This window comes from Cricetulus griseus, chromosome 2 (genome assembly GCF_003668045.3).
Source record: "Cricetulus griseus strain 17A/GY chromosome 2, alternate assembly CriGri-PICRH-1.0, whole genome shotgun sequence".
In the NCBI taxonomy this organism is placed as follows: domain Eukaryota; kingdom Metazoa; phylum Chordata; class Mammalia; order Rodentia; family Cricetidae; genus Cricetulus; species Cricetulus griseus.
In genome coordinates, this window is record NC_048595.1 from 420,359,372 (window position 1) to 420,378,903 (window position 19,532).

At 40.3% G+C, this 19,532-nt stretch overlaps 1 protein-coding gene across 6 annotated transcripts in view; it reads left to right on the plus strand.

The window, feature by feature from the left end:
- The window catches only part of Unc80 (unc-80 homolog, NALCN channel complex subunit), a 176,704-nt gene that overhangs the window by 82,847 nt on the left and 74,325 nt on the right, over positions 1-19,532 (plus strand). For 3 of the 6 annotated variants that reach the window (XM_035441013.1, XM_035441014.1, XM_035441015.1), the window contains 4 exons: positions 4,164-4,299; positions 7,327-7,460; positions 10,855-11,020; positions 18,379-18,479. In XM_035441013.1, the coding sequence (XP_035296904.1) occupies positions 4,164-4,299; positions 7,327-7,460; positions 10,855-11,020; positions 18,379-18,479 (537 nt within the window). Of the gene's footprint in view, positions 1-4,163; positions 4,336-7,326; positions 7,461-10,854; positions 11,021-16,423; positions 16,628-18,378; positions 18,480-19,532 lie in introns of all 6 variants that reach the window. The other 3 variants (XM_035441011.1, XM_035441012.1, XM_035441010.1) reach the window with 2 other exon arrangements.

Consider the following 19,532-nt stretch of genomic DNA (forward strand, 5'->3'; position numbering starts at 1 on the left):
GTTCTTAAATGATTTGCTGGTGAGTCCCTGAATGCCCGCTTTGCTTCTCAAATCACAGAACCGTTTAGGCACCATCAAGTGAACTCTCTCCATTTCCAGTCAGCTGACAGACACACCAGCCTCTCTGGGTCTGTGGCAATGAGACACCTCGCTGTTGGAAGTGAAATTGGAGTTTATCTTCTGAACTAGTCAGTGTATCACTTTAACATGTTCTCACCTCCCCAGGAGACTCCAAAGGTAGTAAGGAAAAGGACAGACTTGTCCCAATTCTTTCCACAGCTTCATTTTAGTCTCTTAGCCCCATAAGTCCCTGTGCACCAGTGACCTTCCTGTAACTGCATTCATAATTCATAGGGACACATGTAAAAAAGGGCCCCAGTGCACTTTAACAGCTTATGTAGGTTCGTGTTTCTTTGAATAGCTTACAATTCACCTCACTTTATAAATATTTCATGAATGGAGGTAGAAAGGAATTACATCTCTCTCAGGCATTCCTCCAGCCTTAGATGAGATGTAGAGCCTTCAATTGTTATTTAGATATTAGTGTTATCTTAGGCAAGTTCAGGGTTTGGCAGTTTTTTATATACTGTGGTGGGTTTAATTTAAGTTATTCCATCACAATATCCCAAAAGGCGTAATAAAAAAAGATAACTTCCTTTGAGGTTTGCCATTCAGCTGGCTATGTCTACTCCAAACTCTTTTTTTTAATTTTTTTTATTAGTTCAAATTAGGAACAAGCTTGCTTCACATGTCAATCCCTTCTCCCTCTCCCCCCCTCCCCTAACCCTCCCCCAACCTACCATCTGCCCCCCACCACATCTACCCTCCACTCCCCAGGCTGGGTAGGGCCCTCGATGGGGACTCCCCAAAGTCCACCACATCATAGGCCCTCCCCCATGTGTCCAGGATGAGACATGGGATGGGCTCTCAAAGCCCCTTCTTACACCAGGGAAAAATACTAATCCACTACCAGGGGCCCCCTAGAGTGCAGAGGCCTCCTCATTGACATCCATGTTCAGGGGTTCTGGATCACTCCTGTGTTGGCCTCTCAGACAGCAGTCTGGGGTCCGTGTGCTCCCCCTTGTACAGGCCAGCTGTTTCTGTGGGTTTCACCAACCTGGCACTGACCCCTTTGATCTTCACTCCTCCCTCTCTGCAACTAAATTCCAGAGTTCAGTTCAGTGTATAGCTGTGGATGTCTGCCTCTGCTTCCATCAGCCACTGGATGAGGGCTCTAGGATGGCATAAAAAGTAGTCATCAGTCTCATCATAGGGGAAGGGCATTTAGGTTATCCTCTCCACCACTGCCAGATTTTCAGTTCATGTCATCCTTGTAGATCTCTGGAAATTTCCCTACCAGATCTCTCCTCGGACCTATAATGGCTCCCTCTGATATGGTATCTCTCATCCTGCTCTCCTCTATTCTTCCCCAACTCAACATTTCTGCTATTCCATTTCCTCCTCTCCCCGCCTCTTCTCCTCTCATTCTGGCAGCTCCCTCTCCCCTACCCTCATGCTCCCAATTAGCTCAGGAGATTCTGCCCCTTCCCATTCTCAGGGGTCCATGCATTTTTCCCTTAAAGTCCTTCTTGTTTCCTAGTTTCTTTGGTGAAGAGGATTATAGGCTGGTAATCCTTTGCTCTATGTCTAAAATTCATATATGAGTGAGTACACACCATGTTTGTCTTTTTGTGACTGGGTTACTTCACTCAGGATGGTTTCTTCTAGTTCCATCCATTTGCCTGTGAATTTCAAGATTCCATTGCTTTTTTCTGATGAGTAGTACTCCATTGTATAACTGTACCACATTTTCTCTATCCATTCTTCAGTTGAGGGGCATCTAGGTTGCTTCCAGGTTCTGGCTATTACAAACAATGCTGCTATGAACATGGTTGAATATATGTCCTTGTTGTATGAATGTGCATTATTTGGGTATATGCCCAAGAGAGGAATTGCTGGATCTTGAGGTAGACTGATTCCCATTTTTCTGAGCAACCGCCATACTGATTTCCAAAGTGGTCTTACAAGTTTGCACTCCCACCAGCAATGGAGGAGTGTTCCTTTTTCTCCACATCCTCTCCAGCATAGATTGTCATTGGTGTTTTTAATTTTAGCCATTCTGGCTGGTGTAAGATGGTATCTCAGAGTTGTTTTGAGTTGCATTTCTCTGATGGCCAAGGATTTTGACTTCAGTAGCACAGACATTGAGATCTGCAATTAATAAATGGGACCTCCTGAAACTGAGAAGCTTCTGTAAGGCAAAGGACACAGTCAGTAAGACAAATAGACAACCCACAGAATGGAAAAAGATCTTCACCAACCCTACATCTGACAGAGGGCTGATTTCCAAAATATACAATGAACTCAAGAAGCTACCCACCAAAACACCAAACAATGAAATTAAAAAGTGAGGTGCAAAACTAAATAGAGAATTCTCAACAGAGGAATCTGAAATGGCTGAAAGACACTTAAAGTGCTCATTCCAAACTCTTAATGCCTCATCCTCAGAACAAACTCTTTTGGGGTGCTACTTATGGTTTTGTTTTATTTGTTTAAAACTTCTGAAGTTAGCAGGTAAAATGGGGACGGGGTGTGAAAGCTTTTGATGGTACTTCCTTGTTGGGACTTTTGTTTCGTGGTTTGTAGTTTGTCACTTACTTCCAGGTCTTGGGAAGACCTTTTTTTGTTTCCAGGAGTTTAACATATTCAAAACAGTCCTGTTTGGGGTTGGAGATTTAGCTCAGTGGTAGAGCTTGCTTGGCTAGCAAGCTGGTGGTTGCAAAAATACAATCATGCTTTTATTGAAAGCATCCTGGATGCACATGGCACATCTGTTCATGGGCACAGGTTGGTTTCCAGTAGCGAGTCTAATCCTTTGCATGCCTAGAACTTTGTAACTTTGCTAAACATTTCATAAGTATGATACAGGCAGAAGAGGGTGAACTGGAGTTTGTTTTTAATTAATGCACAGAGCCCAACTGTCAGCACCCAGTCAGGGTTCCTTTTAGCTTTATCCTTGAGACTCCTTCCTACAGCTGTGATTTTTCATTATTGCATAGTCTACATAGTTTGGATACAAAAAGAACTGGGTAGAGTTAGTGTATTCACCTCTTATGGAAAATCTCTTTCGGTAAACTGTGGAACAATGTGACATGATTTAGAAGAACAAATAACAAGTGTCTGATTCTGTGTGTGCCAAGTTAAGAGCCAATATTGTCAGTGTGCCAAGTTATTAAAAAGTCCTGTTTCTAATTTGGTTTTTAGGAGCTCTACCAGAAGAGCAGTTAACATTCCTTACTAACTTATAGAATATCATGGGAGGGGGAGAGCGCCATAAACACCAGTAAGTGCATACATAATGGTATTATAAATAAAATCACAGGAATAGAATTCTTGCCACCCTCCAAACTCATTAGCATGGCACTGACATTCTTGTAAGATAGCATAATCAGAAGTACTCAGGGGAGTGATGCTTTCTTGTTTTTTTTTTCCACTGCCCTAAAACCCTCTGTTAAAAATAACTACATGCAGGATGGGGAGGTTGCTCAATGTGTGAGTTCTTGCTTTGCAAACATGATGAACTGAGTTTCACTCCCCAGTACCCACATAAAAGGTCCAAGTTGGCCACCCCTACCTATGTGGGATAGATACACAAATCTTGCTAGGACTTTTGAACACCAACCTAGTTCAAGATTCACTGAGAAAGCCCATCTCAGAGGAATAAGGTGAAGAATCGTAAAACAGAACACCCAATATCTCCTTCTGGACTACACATTTGCATCAATGCACATACCTGCATACTTACCATGCATTTATACACACACGGGGGCAGGGGAGGGAGTACGGCACGGCTTGCTTGCATCAGACCTACAAAACAACTGAACTTTGAATAAAGATGGACATTTAGTTCATAAAAATGTTGTATATGCATACAAAAGTGTCCATTCCATTTTTTCCAAACCTTTAGAACAAATGACTCGGGAGACAACACTGTTCCTGCCTTCTCCAGATTCCTTATTGACCAAGACGGTGGTGACAACACATGGAATAGTGAAGAGGGTTATGTGGGAAGCCGTGCCCATTCTTTGGCTAATTGTGGGATGTTTCAGAGTCTGTCATCTGTCATCCTCCATGTTGTTCCATTCTTTCTTTTTCCACTGCAGGCAATTGGCATCCGATTGAACGAGCTGTGCCACGGAGAGAGCGAGAGCCCTGCTAACCTGCTCGGCCTTATTTATGATGAGGAGACTAAGAGAAGGCTGCGAAAGGAGGATGAGGAGGAAGACTTTTTAGATGACAGTAAGGAGACCCCCTTTACTACGAGAGCCCCTGCTTGTAAGAAACTCTGCTAGGAGCACTGAATACGTCCTTCCTGTCTCATACTCTCCCCGCCTTCCTACATCTCCCACAGACATTCCTCTTCTCCCCATGTGGATGTGAATCGTGGTCATAAAGACAGAAAGAGGGGGAAGGAGAGGGAGGGAGAGAGGTATGGAGGGAGGGAGGGCACAAAAGTGAGTAGAGAAGGTAGATGGGTGAAGCACTATAGGCAGTGTGGAAGAGATGTTACCGTTGAGCCTCTGACTCTTGCTGTTACTCACAGATCCATGCTAAGCCTCTGAGAGAGAAAACAGCTGTGAAAAACGTTGCTTTCCCAGAAGGGTTTTCTCTTCTTTAAGTTTTCTTCAGGTTTTATGTTGGTACTGTTTTGTGGGAGGCAGGGGGTTGGGAGGAATCATTGTAAAATAGAATTGAACAAGAAATGCTTTCCAGGGGTGCTGAGGAGATGGTTCAGTAGGTAAACTGCTTGTTGCACAAGCATGAGGACTTGAATTTAGATCCTCAAAAGCCATATTAAAGAGCCAGATGTGGTTATGGGAGCCTGTAACCTTGGCGCTGGGGAGACAGAAGACAGGGAAGTCTGGAGAACTCATTGACCAGTCAGGCTAGCTGAATGGATGAGCTGATTCACTGAAAGAGCCAATCTGAGAACAAAGTTTTACAGGTGGGAAGCGTTTAGAGAAAGACACTTGACATCAATCCCCGGCCTCCACATTCATGCACATACATGTAAATCCATAGCCACATGTGCACATTCCTTTACTAGCAAGTATGTGCACCACACCACACACACAAGAAATGCATTCCAAAGAAATACAATAGTGAACTGTTTAATTAGAGCATGTTACAGTATTAATAAGAAATTTAAAGTTTGCTTAAACTCTGACTGCCCCATGCTGTGTCTCTCAGAGTTGTCATAGAATTAGGGACAAGAACACTCCTGCCACACCCTCTACAGCATCATTTTGTACATACATGTGTCTGTACCATACAAGCCTAAGTGAGGGCACAATGAGAGGCATTTTGTTTAGTGCAAATTCCAGTTTGGCCTGTAGAATCGGTGTCTTTCCACACTGGCAGTAGCAATATCTTCCACTGAACCTTTCCTCTTCATTGGCAATTCAAGTTGTTGTTTAATTAATACAAAATCTTCCGCATCCTTGTGTCATCACATATAAAATAATGGCTAAAGGATAACATTGGAAAGATTAAACATTAATCAAAGAAAACTCTCACTGTGTCCCTCTCCTATTTTGCATGAAGAACTTTGTATTTTTCCCATTATTTGGCTCCCTTTTCATACCTTATGAGGTCAGCGCAAATCTTGGCATCCCTTTTGATAAAATACTGGATTTCTACATGAGTGTATCAACCTAATGGTAAAAGTTGACTCTGAAGATAACTTAGCCTACTTTTGAATAATTCTGGGTGTTTAATTTCACTCATAAGTTAAACTAAACTTAGGGAAATCTTGCCATAGATGCCAGATAGACAGACACATACCTTGGAAGCCATGCAGAGGCCATTCAGAATAGAGGGAGCCGAAGCAATATTAAATGAGTACACCCTCATATGTTGCATTGTACACTCTACACTGAACCACACAAGCTCCATTAGTCCATTATGTGATATCTAGTACATCAATATTTTGTTTGTATCATTCAGAGCTCCATGGTGACAGAATGTTTCAGATAATAATTAAGAGAGAGACTAGACCACAGCCAAGGTCACTGCCTACAGAACATTTAAGAGGTATCTGAATGATAACCTCATGAGTGAAGACAGGTCCAGATGTTTACAGAATGTCTAGTATTCAATTATTGTTATTATTGACTTTTTTCCAGACATGATCTTCTATGTAGTTCAGGGTGGTCTTCATCTTGAAATCCTCCTGCCTCAAATATCTGAGTAGCTGTTATTACAGGCCTCTACTACCATGCCTACTTCCTATAAACTTGCTTTTGAAATTTTGCACATCTAGCTAGCTTTTAGAGTCCTGTATCCTCTGTGGAGTATAAGACTGATACGTGTGATTCTCCACTGATTATGAGGTTGTTATGTGTGATTTAACTAATCTTGCACTCCAAAGCTAAATATAACACAAGCACATGCCTTTCTGGAAATAATACACAAGCTTGTATCTTCCATTCTGAATGAGAGGCAGATTTTCCAGCCATGTTTTAACTCTGAAAAAAAAAACAGTCATGGTTCTCAGGAGGGGAAAAATAGGCCAAATACCCTCAGAAGACCAACTTCTAACTTCTGTGTCAAAAAAACATGTTGTATGCTATTCAGTTAAGAAATCTCATTATACCCAGGAGAGTTTGGGGATATTTTTTAAAATTATTAATATATAATGATAATGTGAAAGTTTGATGGCTTGACTCATTCAACTGATAACTACTTTCTTTCCTTTATAAGAGGCAGAATACTATGTGACCTTGTTTTTGCTGAAGATGAAAACATGTAGAATAGGTGACCAGGTGACATGTGTTCTTTTATCTGTGTTGCACCAATACTGATTGAACTAGAGCTGAAAGAGCTTCATAGCTCTTAGAAGACAAACATCCCCAAACAAACATCTCTTCCTAAGATGAGCTGGAAGGGTTTTAGGGCTCAAAACCTAGCTGGTTGTCATATAGGCAGTTAAAACCTGATTAAATACAAGACAACTTTCAATTTCTGTTTTCACCAGTCTTCTGGTGACATTGGAGCTGTGTTGTGTTACCCTGTAGTACTCTAAACAGAAGCTCAGACTTCTGCTCCTCTGATACTTTGAAGCACCTGTTGCACAACTGCCAAGTGGATGGAGAGAGGTGGGTGAGCATGCCCAAGTCATGCTAATAGGAGTAGGTAAATTGAAGTTGTATAGTAATTAATCTCATGAGCACATTGATATTACATGGATGTAGTGAAGTCCATCACACCATGACCCTCTATTTGTTATTGGTTTGTCTTCTCATGGAGAATTCTTTCTCTTCTTAGGTACTGTGAACCCCTCTAAATGTGGCTGTCCCTTTGCCTTGAAGATGGCAGCATGCCAACTTCTCCTGGAAATAACCACCTTCCTGAGGGAGACATTTTCTTGCCTGCCTAGACCTCGCACTGAGCCTCTAGTGGTATGTAACAACAACAATAACAACAACAAAAAGTTAGCCAGGCTACTTGGAGAAAATGAACTGTACCTGGATTTCTAGTACTCAAAATCTTTAAATGCTTGAAGACCAACTGTGTTTTGTAATTTAACATTTTAAACAAAGGCTTTTCATACATTAAAAAGATGATCTCTTTTGTCTGTTAAAATAATAACTCCAACGTTAACTTAGAAATTACTGAAAACATCACTTTCAGGTACAGTATTTGACCAATGACCACCATTAGTGGAAATATCTAGAAGCCTATATTCCTTTACTCTACAGACAATGAGGGAGCTTTATGGTCAACATTATTCAGAAATCATTAATTGATTTTCTTTTGTACTAACAGATCCTAGGTTCATATACAAGTGTGCTTGTTTCCAAAGAGTTTTCTGACTTACAGAACAGTATAAATAACTTCTTTGTCTCTTAATATTTCCATCATGTAGTTATTTTCATAGCATTTCTTGTGAATTATGGATAGCAGAACGCATAACACTGTACTACACACACACTCTACACATATAGGAATATAAAAATGCAGTCATGTGCCAGGTATCATTTATTTCACTGTAGCTATAAATACTATGCGGGGCTCATACATCTTCACAGTGTGTGGCAATAGGAAACACCTTGTCCTTCTGAGTCCCTGATGGAAACCAATGGTGCTTTTGTCACAGTCAGCCTGTAGCTTTACCTGAGGAGCCCAACAAAACCTTCTATTTTATACAAAGTTTGTTCCTCAAACTATCACACCAACTTCCATTTAAGGGTATTTTAGAACCCACCTCTCTTGCTGTTAAAACCAACCAGTATGAATAAGTCAATGCCCCAATCCTGGGGGTGGGGCCACAGAGGTTGGATAAAGGAATCAGTGTTCTGCTACCTTGGAGCACAGCCACTAGCTTTGGCTTTCCAATGTTCTAGCAAACCCATTTTCTCATATCCTAAAACAAAACAAAAAAATGGGTATTTTCAAATTAGAAATGTGTATGAATGAAATGCTTGTTTTCAAGAGAAAACTACCCTCACTGGGACTGGAAACTGAACCATTTGACTACTGGAAGAGGAAATTCCAGTTACTACCCTCTGTGACATCATGTTGATTTGGCCTTTACTTTTCTGCATTGTCATTTTCATTATGCTGTTGAGAAGACTCTCTTTAAAGTCAAACCAAGGCACACGATGCACGCACTTAAAGTCAAGCCTAAACAAAGCATCAGACCTGTCTACTACTGCCAGCATAATTCTTTGTAGCCTCCCGATTAATACAATCTTCTGGAAAAGCATTCAGTGCATCTGATTTCACGTTTTCAGATCAGCCACAATTGTGATAAAACTATATAAGGGTATCAATTTCACTAGGTCATTTTTGTTCTGCCTTATAGCTCTTAAAGCCCTACCACAATGACTCTTGTTATGAAGAAATTGTTTCATGGAGCCTGTCATATGTTGAGGGCAAACTTAATAATCACATTCCCTTGGAAAGCAGTGCTGGACTGAGACCTATGAGTGAAAAATGAAACTTTCTATGTTTTAAATCAATCGGGTTTTTTAGCCCAAGTACATAGCACTGTCAGGACCCCAGACCACAGGAATCTCAGCATGCAGAGAACCACAAGTGAGGCTACAGAGCAAGGCCCTATGATGAATAGAAACTGTATAGCCAACTAGAAAACTTACAGGGAGTGAAAGGAATGGAACCTAAAATGTCTACGACAAGAACAGCGACCTTCAGTTATTTAATAACACATGCAGAGTGTGTCCTCTTTGCCTTGAACTAGGTTTCTTAGAACTTTTGTTCACTACACTAGCATTGTCGCTGCTTAATGCGCACTTATGTATTTTTATGTTTTCCTTTTTGAAATTATAAAATATTTGGATCATTAGTTCCTTCCATGTCCTCCCTCTGAATTCTCCCATGCTCTTTTTCAAATTCATAGCCTCTTTTTAGATTATTGTCATATAAATATGTCTGTATTTATGTATTCATACATAGTTTCCTAAATGCATAAGTACAGCCTGTTCAGTCTGTATAATTCTACTTGTGTGTATGTTTTCAGGGCTGACCATTTGGTACTGAATAACCCATTAGTGTGCTTTTCCTGGGGAAGACTATTTCTCCTGGCCTTCATATTCCTTAGTTGCTTGTCATTCTTTGTGTGGGGCTGATGGCTCCTGGGATTTCTCCTCTTGCGGTTAGGTCTTTCAAGAAGAGAGTCAGAAATCCCCTCAATGCAAAGTCACCAATAGAGGCTCTGGCGTCACACAAGCATTTTCCTAAACCAGAACTGACCTTCCATATGTATATACCAAGCAACTTCAGTAAAGGTTTACCTTGAATGGCACCCTGTCCTGCTACTCCAAGTGTACTTTTTTCCAACAGCACAGACATATTATGTTCCTTCAGGCCAAAGGTCCAAGACAGGCCTTCCTAAGCTAAACTCAAGATGCTGGTATGGTTGGCTTTCTTTTGGGAGTAGGGAGAGAATTTGCCTACCTCCTTGCTCTTTGTCTACCTTCTAGAAACTACTATGACCATCTCATTCCCCTTCTTCCATGTTCAGAGGCAGTAGTGGAGCACATTGAAGCTCCTTCGGTCCATAGCCGGGGGAAGGTCCTCCATTTCTGAGAATACATGTAATTAAATTTGGTCCCCTTAACTAGCATAGTACAATCTTTACATCATAAAGTTATTAGCTTTAACTGTATCCCCAAGGTTCATGTTACAATATAAAGCAACATAATCTCAGGCTCTGGGGATTTAGGGTTTATATGTCACTTGGGAACCATTATTCTATTACTGTTGTCTACTGTATAACTCCTACACTTTGGATTCATTATTTGTGCTTCCCCGTCTTCCATGGGGAATTCTGGGTTAGAATTCTGGGTTTCTCAGGGAAGGGATCATTTCTTACTTATGCCATTGTACCTAACATGTTCAAACTGAATGCATGATTGTGCAATTAACATATAAATGCCAAAGACACCTCCAGGACACTGGACCGAGAGTTCAAGGGTAAAGGAGCTAGCTACAAGTTCTGTGTTGTTGAAAGATAAAACACATCTGAAGAAGCTACCAGTTATGGAACTATTGTTTCCCAAATCAAGAATATGTTTTCAAGACCACAATTTAAAATGAACAATATGGAAATTTTAAATGTAATTGAATGTGGTTCAGAATGGATAGAGGTTTGCCACAATAACAATGCAGTGGGTGGAACAAAGTGGCACCTGCCTATCATTGCAGAACTTGGGAAACTGAGGCAGAGCAAGAGGGTCATGAGACCAGTTTTCTGGCTTCAGAGCAAGACCCTTCAAAAACAAACAATCTGAGGGCATCCCAGCACGTACGTATTCTTCGATGCCATTTCAGGACTTGGAGAGCTGCAGGCTCCGTCTGGACCCTGAGTTGGACCGGCACAGATATGAGAGGAAGATAAGCTTTGCGGGAGTTCTGGATGAAAATGAAGACTCAAAAGATTCTCTCCACAGCAGCAGCCATACCCTCAAATCAGACACAGGTGCCGAGGAAAAGAAAGGTAGGGAACCCAAGGGTTGCTTCATGTGTCTGTCTGGCTTTCTCACAAGAAATATTTGATCTTGGCTCTAAAGTACAAAACCTGTGTGCCTAAATTCTTAGCTCCACACAGTCTGACTCTGGGGACTCTTCACGGCAGTGAGGTGGGAAACACTTGTTAGAGGTTGAACTTGGCAGCCAGACTGCCTTGGCTTACAATGCCCAGTTCAGCGATTCTCCTTTGCCCACATTGAATGTGATACCTTAATGTCAGCCTTAAGATGACCGGCTATTTTATTAACCAATAAAAAAGGGAAAACACCCAAATTCAACTATTTTACAGGAATCACTTTACTTCATTTTATTGACAGAGGACTTTAAGACTATATATATGTATATATATATATATATATATATATATATATATATATATATATTATTCATTGTGATTGTTACATACAACTCCCATGTAACAACAACAACAACAAAAATATAGCTAAAATGTGCTGGTTAAAGCTTTTCAATTCACACTCCAGATTTCTTACTTACTTTTCAGTGCAGAGTTGTCAATGTCCATGTTTTTCTATAGCATGATGTTTTCTTTTCTGTAGCATCAGATTGTTAATGAATGACACATCAGTTCAGCAGTTGATCAAAGATTAATACAATACAATGTATATAATGGTAGATAAATAAAACACCACAAGACCAACAACTGCAAGGTAGAGCTGCCTATGCTAGTTCCGGAAACCAGTTAGGAATAGTAGGAAGCTGGGCTCCCTTGAGTCCTCTTCAGGACTGTCCAGCTTATACCCAAGCCCACTTTCCCATCCCTCACTACCACTTGGCCTGGTGCTAGGAGATAGTCTGTGTGTTTTGCTGCTGATGCTTACATAATCACAGACAAGCAAGAGCCATTGTATTTCAGCTGCTTCTAGGCATGGTGAATCCTAAATTTAATTTCTCATGTGCCAAAGTGTGAAGAAGATGAGACTATTAAGACGGGTGATCTATGGCACTTTCTGTGTGACTTTGTATACATGACTTGCCTTTAAAGCCACAGTCCTCTTTTCTAGTCAGTCAAATGACCACCATATGCACTGTGTCATTGGAGCTTTAATTAAGGTAGTGCAAGTAAATCATAGAACAAATACATAGAACACATGGAGGACCATGGTAAGTTGCCACTGCCATCCTTATCTTCCTACATTATGAGCAGTTAGAACAGATATCAACACAGAAAACCCTAGCAAGGTCAGAAAATGTCAGTTTTAAGTAAGTCATTTAAGGCTTCCCTAAAATCTCGCCTTTACTCTCCGAAGTTTTTAAATTTTGCTGCCGTTCAATGCTTTTTGTAAATAATTTCATATTTAAGCCAGGCAGTGGTGGTGCACACCTTTAGTCCCAGCACTCAGAAGGTAGAGGCAGGCGGCTCTCTGTGAGTTCAAGGCCAGCCTGGTCTACAGAGTGAGTTCTAGGACAGCCAGGGCTGGTACACAGAGAAAGCCTGTCTTAAAATTTAAAAAAAAGAAAAGATTTTCACATTTTGGAAAATCTGTACATCTTTGTAGAAAGTTGATTTTGTACACTGAAATATTTCCAGTGACCTGTAGACAATTAATGCGTGTACATTTGATTACTTTAATCAATTAATGAGTGGCATACCCTATATATAGATAACACAAAATATTTCAAGTCTTGTAATAAATGGGGGACAATAGGGAAAGTTTGAATATTTCAACATCAGAATGTTGTCGTCTTTTAGATACAAATATGATTATATCATACCCTATTGAATTTTGATGGCAAGAGGCCCTATTCCAAGAATAATAAATAATCTTGAGCAATTTATAGACATGAAGAAGTATTAAGTCGATGTGATTTCAAGTATTTACTATATATGTATCCAATGAAGGTAACTTCCATTTTTAAACATATGCCAACAAAACTGTAATTTGAAAGCAGTCTTTAACCATTCAAGGTTATTATCACAATTTTATTTAAATTGAATAAAAATTCCAAATACTCACCCAGTTAAGCTTAAACAAAGTAAATTCTACATCATCTTTAAAAGTAAAATATTTGCTTAATTTTAAAACCATGTCAACTTCATTATTATTTATATAGTTGACTGTTTTCTAAAGTGATACTACACAAGGCTCAGAGTTTTATTTAAATTATACTGACCAAGTCACAATGTATTCCATTTTCAGGAACTGAATATCTGACTGTTAATCTTTTCCCATATGCCCAATGTGATTTGGAGCATGGGGGCTTGACATCCTTCACCCAGACACTCATGTGTCTTTACTGCTCAAACTCTCACATGCTTAGTGATTTTTATCATACAATACAATATGCCTATGTTAATATATAAATGTTGTCTTATAGACAACAGAAAGCTAAAGCTATAAATAAAATGAGACTATAACCATGAAATGCTCTTAACTAGTTGGCAAAAAAAGTCACCCTAAAGTTTAGTAACTATTCCGCAAGCCATTTGACAAACACATCAGCACCTACAGCCAGTATGAAACTATGACAATGGGACACTGATAACTGTAACTACTGTTTCTTAAATGCCATACCATCTGTTTTTATAAAAGCAAAAGAGTCAGCTCCTGAAATAAACAACTTGAGAACAAGTAGATACTACCAAAGGAAATGACCATGAACTTGTCCTTAAAACTGAAAGTATCTGCCCAAGCTCTCTAAGCAGAGTCTGTGAAATACTTTTACTCCCAGCCCAAAGATCAACTAAAACTAGTATTTCAAAATACAGAAACATCTCTTCATTTCACACCCAGCTACTGAGCACCTGCTGTATACCAGGAACTATTACAAGTTCCCAGAAGGCAGCCAGCCTAACAACACCATTTTACCACGTATTTTTCCATTCACACTAATTCACAGTTAAAAGCATACCACTACTGGCATAACAACTAGTAACACTAAATGCCAGACTTTCAAGAGATATAATGGAAAGTAAAACAAACTAGAGCCTAGAAACAGATATGTTCAGGGAAGGTCCTAATGATGGGCATTAAGCTGAGAGACTTTCATGGGTCATTTCAGTAATACAGAAGGCTGAAGATCGAGTGTTCCAAACAGGCAACTGGGAGGCCAAGGGATGTCTTGAAGAGTGAGTTTGAAACATTTCAAGAAGGGCACAAAGATCAACAGCGTTATTAGGGATTGAATTGGGGGAGGAGTGGCAAGAGATAGGTCACAAAGGCAAGAGGTAGGCAGAGGCTGGTAGATATGCTTAGAAATGTAATTCTACTTTAAATGTGTTAGTGGTTGTGGGTCAGTGTGTGTGACTAGATGTATAGAAGATAGAGAGGAAGGGACAGCTAGCAGTAGATGCATTGGACCAAAGAAAAGGTAATAGGACTTGGGACACTTTGAACTCCTGTGATATATTGAAGCATGCAGGCAGCAGGGCTTGCTAATGGATACAGTGTAGCAAAGGGAGATGTGCTATCCACTTCAGATATCTGTTTTATTTGGATTCTTGTTCTTATGGTTATGGAAACGAAGGCTAAAGTTCAGTAGCATATAGTCTCAGGTGACATATTTTATGCACAGCATTAAACCTGAACTATCCTCATTGTGTCCCTTGTAAGTAATTAATGTCATAATTTTGAACCCTAATTTTTCAGTACTGTAGGAGGTCTCCAATTATATTTTATGTTAGAACAAATTCTCAAAATTAAGTCACTTTCAGATGCCACTAATTTGAAGTTATTTGGTTTCATTTGTAGCCTGAAAAGTATCATAAACTCAGACAAAAGACATTAGTGTATGCCTCTATAAAAAAAAAATCTAAGAATTATCACTGTAATCTAGTCTTTATTTCTCAATCTACTTACTCATGAAATTGCAGTAGTAGTCATTAAAATAATTAACCACGAAGTCCAAATTAAGCCTAGGAATAATATTGAAAAATAAAGTTGGGTGAAAGTTGTGTTATAATTAAACTACAAAAGCTATAGCTTTTGTGGCATTTATCCAACTGTGCTGCCAGAAATACAACCAGATGTGCAGTTCTATTAAGATGTGTTCAGGGAGCCCCGAGAAGCTTGTTTAAGTGCAGCAGTGGTGATTCTAGGCTCTTTTAGTCACAAGAGTAATTCAGAGACCAAACATTCATTTCTTCTCTATGAATTCTTCAGACCTCTTCACATGACATTGAAAGTGTACATTTAACTAACATTTTAAAGAATAAAAGTTTTATTATTGTCTCATACAAGCATTTTGTCGAGGAGAGAAATCTGAAACAAACATTCCAACTTCTTGATTTCAAAATACATGCATGGCTTTGATTTAAATAATGAGCAGGAAATCTTGTTTATATCTTAAGATAAATGTGTAAAGCCAGCCCCTTCCTTCTAGTGGTTTTTGAGCCTTGAAAATTTTGCTTTATCCTGCTATTATCAAATCAATATTAGTAATATCAATGAAAAGAAAAATGTATACATTCCCTGAAAAATAATTGTGCGTTTGATTTTTATAGAGTGAGTTTGAAGCTTAAACCTGTTTCTTTCCATTTTATTCCCACCCTGGTGACTGTTTCTTCCAGAACACTAAGCATGAATAATGCCTACCCTTCTTGTTATGTATAGACAGCAAGATAGCTCTGGGTATACAACATTTAGACTCCCGTATCATTAGCCCTTTGATTGAGAGGAGGAAGCTACGAAATCCCTAAATGATTAGAAATAGAACTACATCAAACACACACACACATACACACACACACACACACTTACATGCACATGCATACACACACATATGCATGCATATACACTCACAAACATGTATACACACACACACACACACACACACACACACACACACACACACATACACACAGCATTCTTTTTCAAACAATGCCCTTAAAGCCTTTGCTGAGGAACAGAGTACACATACCTGCTGACTGTCAGAGAGAAACACACTTCTTGTGCTTATTTTTTTTTAAATAGGTTACTCCAAAGATAAGGGTTCCAATGGTAGTTCTCAGAACTCTGTATGTCCCATCTCACAGGAAAAAGCAAAAACAGTAAGAGTGTGGTTCTATCAAACCAAATAAGAATGTGAATAAAATTTGCTAGCTGATCTTGGTGATGGTGCTGTGTAAACACACTCATGCTTATGAACCCCGGGCCAGAATGAGAGCAGATTGTTCCTAGCCATAATGTGCATTTTGTCCAAGAAAGATCCTGCACCAGCCCTTCCTGGTTGTCCTGGTCTCCGGTCTGACCAAACATGGTGACTGGGGCCTGGCAGGAAGGCCTCTGTCCAGAAATGCTGCTCAATCAGGCCAGCAGAGCAGGCTGGCCAGGGACAAATTGGGAAGAGTGTGGTTATAAACTGGCTGGGGAAAACTAAGCGGGGAAAGCCCTATTTTATTCTTTCAATACAGTTCCCAGCAGGAAGATCAGGATAGGAGGTTCTCGACTGCTCCAGATTAAAGGAACCCGCAGTTTCCAGGTGAAGAAGGGGGGTTCCTTGTCCAGCATTCGCCGAGTCGGCAGCTTAAAGAGCAGCAAGTTATCACGGCAGGACTCAGAGTCTGAGGCTGAGGAGCTGCAGCTGTCCCAGAGCAGGGACACTGTCACTGACCTAGGTAACATAGAAGAGTGGGGTGTGCAGGGACGTGGGGGGTAAGAAGACAGGACTCAAGTCCTGGAACAGCCAAGTCCATTTCATCCCATGCATAGAGAGCAAGTTCAGAGCCATAGTTTAGACAACTCGTTCGGTAGAAAAGCGCACTCCACTCTGGAGCAGGTGCATGTGGCACCTGGAAGTCTGTCCAAGTGCAGATTCTGAGTCAGCAGATGATGTGGGGGTCTGGGAGTCTGCATTTGAAATAAGCTGCCTCGTGATGCTGACACTGCTGACTCGGGGACCACACTTGGAGCTGTGAGCATAGAAAGTGTTAGTCAGGGAGCAAAAACCACTTTGGCAACAAGGACAGTTTTAGAACTCCAGGTGCTTGCATATCTCTGCAACTCATTAGGACCTTAAAAGTCAAATGATGAGGACGTTGATACTGTAGTCTTCACTTGACAGTAAAGACACCAGGAAAGTGGTTGTTTAGACCTGAAACCCAGGGAATCTTTAGTGGGTCACCTACTTTCTCAGGGATGTTTTTTTCACCAACCATCTGGTGGGAATAGTTGTTTACTCATGCTCTGTTCTGTGATGATGCTCATGTAAAATGTGTTAAGTGTACAGGGATGAGCTATAAATACAATTAAAGCACTAAAAGTCATAGATTACCACTGCAGGATATGAGGAGGCTCCAAATCTCCTAATGTGGTTGTCCAGTATATGAGCTTCTTAATAGACCAGGAAAAGACTAAGTAGGGTGAATGTGGAGCTCACTGGCTGCCTAGAATTAAGTCTTTAGTACATGTGCAAGCACATTCTCTCTACCATTCAGTCTCTACTTCCAAGGCAGCAGTAAGTGTGGATAAATGATCGATAAAGTCTGTCAAATGGAAGCTGAGTGTCTAATCAAAGAAAGTTTAAAATAGAAAATGCTTCTACATCCACCCACCCTCGCCTTTAAAAATAGCTAATTTATGCATTAGTTAAGATTCCACTCATTTTTTTTCAAAGGGATAATAGGGTGAAGTGATTTCTGTTATTGCAGAGTGAACATTATAACTTTACCATCAGTTAGCGTTTAGAATTATCTGAGCTGATCAACCCATCCCCACCAGGCAAGTCAAAGTAACCAGCCTAGAGATGCAGCTTTGTTATTTAAAGGGATCTGTGAAGCTTTTAGAAGCAAGGCTGTGTGAGTAATAAACTAAATTCCTTTACACTTCCCATAGAATAGATACAGGGCTTGCTTACAATTGGCTGTCGTTGCTTTCAAATCACCTTAATACTTCCAAGGCCCCCTTACAGCACTGATTGGCTCCCATAACAAAGCCTGATGCCTACAACAGTTGTGCCAATGCAGCCACAACCCCATGGGGGCATTATCATCCTGTGATATCAGTGCAAGTCAGTTTGTGTCCCTGGTTAACTACAACTGCGAAGTCTGAGCAGTCTGGAAAGGATTGGGCACACTCAGTATTTTAACTGGCTCATCTCAAGGACTTGATTTTTTTTTCTCTGCTCTCATGTCTTGACATGGAAGCCACCTTAGCAGAGATCACCAATGTCTTTGAACTTGCCAGTTCAGCTTGTGGTTAGGGAACAGCTCTTATTAATAAAATTCTTTGAACAAAGTCCTATGCCCTGTAACCTGTTGGGCCATGGTAGAGTCTGCCCTTGGTTCAAAAGCATGGACAATGACACCATACCTACATGTTCTCCAGGGAGACTGAATGCTGAACTCTTTCTTGGTGTTCTTTTTTGAAGAAGGGAGTCCTTGGAGTGCAAGTGAACCCAGCATTGAGCCTGAGGGAATGAGCAATGCAGGCATGGAGGAAAATTACCACAGAAACATGTCATGGCTTCATGTAAGTATCCATCTCAGGTGATCTCTAGAACCAAGTCCTTTCAGCACTAAAGAGACAGACTATCCACATAGTGCCTCCAACAGAAAGTGAAAATATTATACCCCTGGACTGTGTTTGTTTTAAGATTACCTAAGACTGAGGTCTTTTGTTACATAGCTACTTTCTGGGTCACCATACATCAGGAAAAACTATGAGGAACTGAGCTAAGTTGATGGTCAAAATGTCCTGAATGACATAGGCCAGGCATTATGGTCAATCTTAAACACATTACTGTGAACTTGAGAGCAAGGTCAATGTCACTCTTGACTCTGTGTTAGAGAGGGGTAGGGATAGGGGGTTCATGTAAGTATGTAGTACTCATCTATAAAATTATCAAAAAATAAATCAATAATTTAAGTTAAAAATCGTAAGTAGATTACGATTACCATGAGATTATCATGCCTCAGATAGCCAGCCAAGGTGCAAAGGCACAAAGACCTCCCTTAAAACCTTCGGGCATAGGTTGGAGCAAAGATTTTAACTTGGCCTGAAGAAGTAATGTGCTCTCCCCTCATATACTGAAAGAGTGATATCTCAGCTATGTGAACCTTCTGCTACTCCTCTTGGTCATGTTCCTTACTGTCATCCATCTTTTCATGGACAAGGCAGATGAAAAATTACAGGGACACAATAATAGACACATATAATTACCTATTTTGCAGACACCCATAGGATGTACAGCACCAAGTGAGCTACCTGGTATCAACTATGGACTTTACTGATGATGTCAATGTTGACTTATTGTGATAACTGAATTACTGTGGTGGGGGGAGTTGTTAGTAGGCAAGATTGTATATGTATGCACTCAAGACATGCTAGGGCGCTCTCTATCCTTTCTGCTCAAGTTGACTCTGTATCTAAAACAAATAGTCTTAATTTAGAAACGTTTGGAGTCTTCACAGGATGCTATTCTGTAGCAAGAATTCACTCTGTCCTCTGGCAGATAACAAGGAATTCCAGTATTTGTTTTCATGGTACAGTGAAATTGTCAGAACATCTGTTCCATTTGTCAGC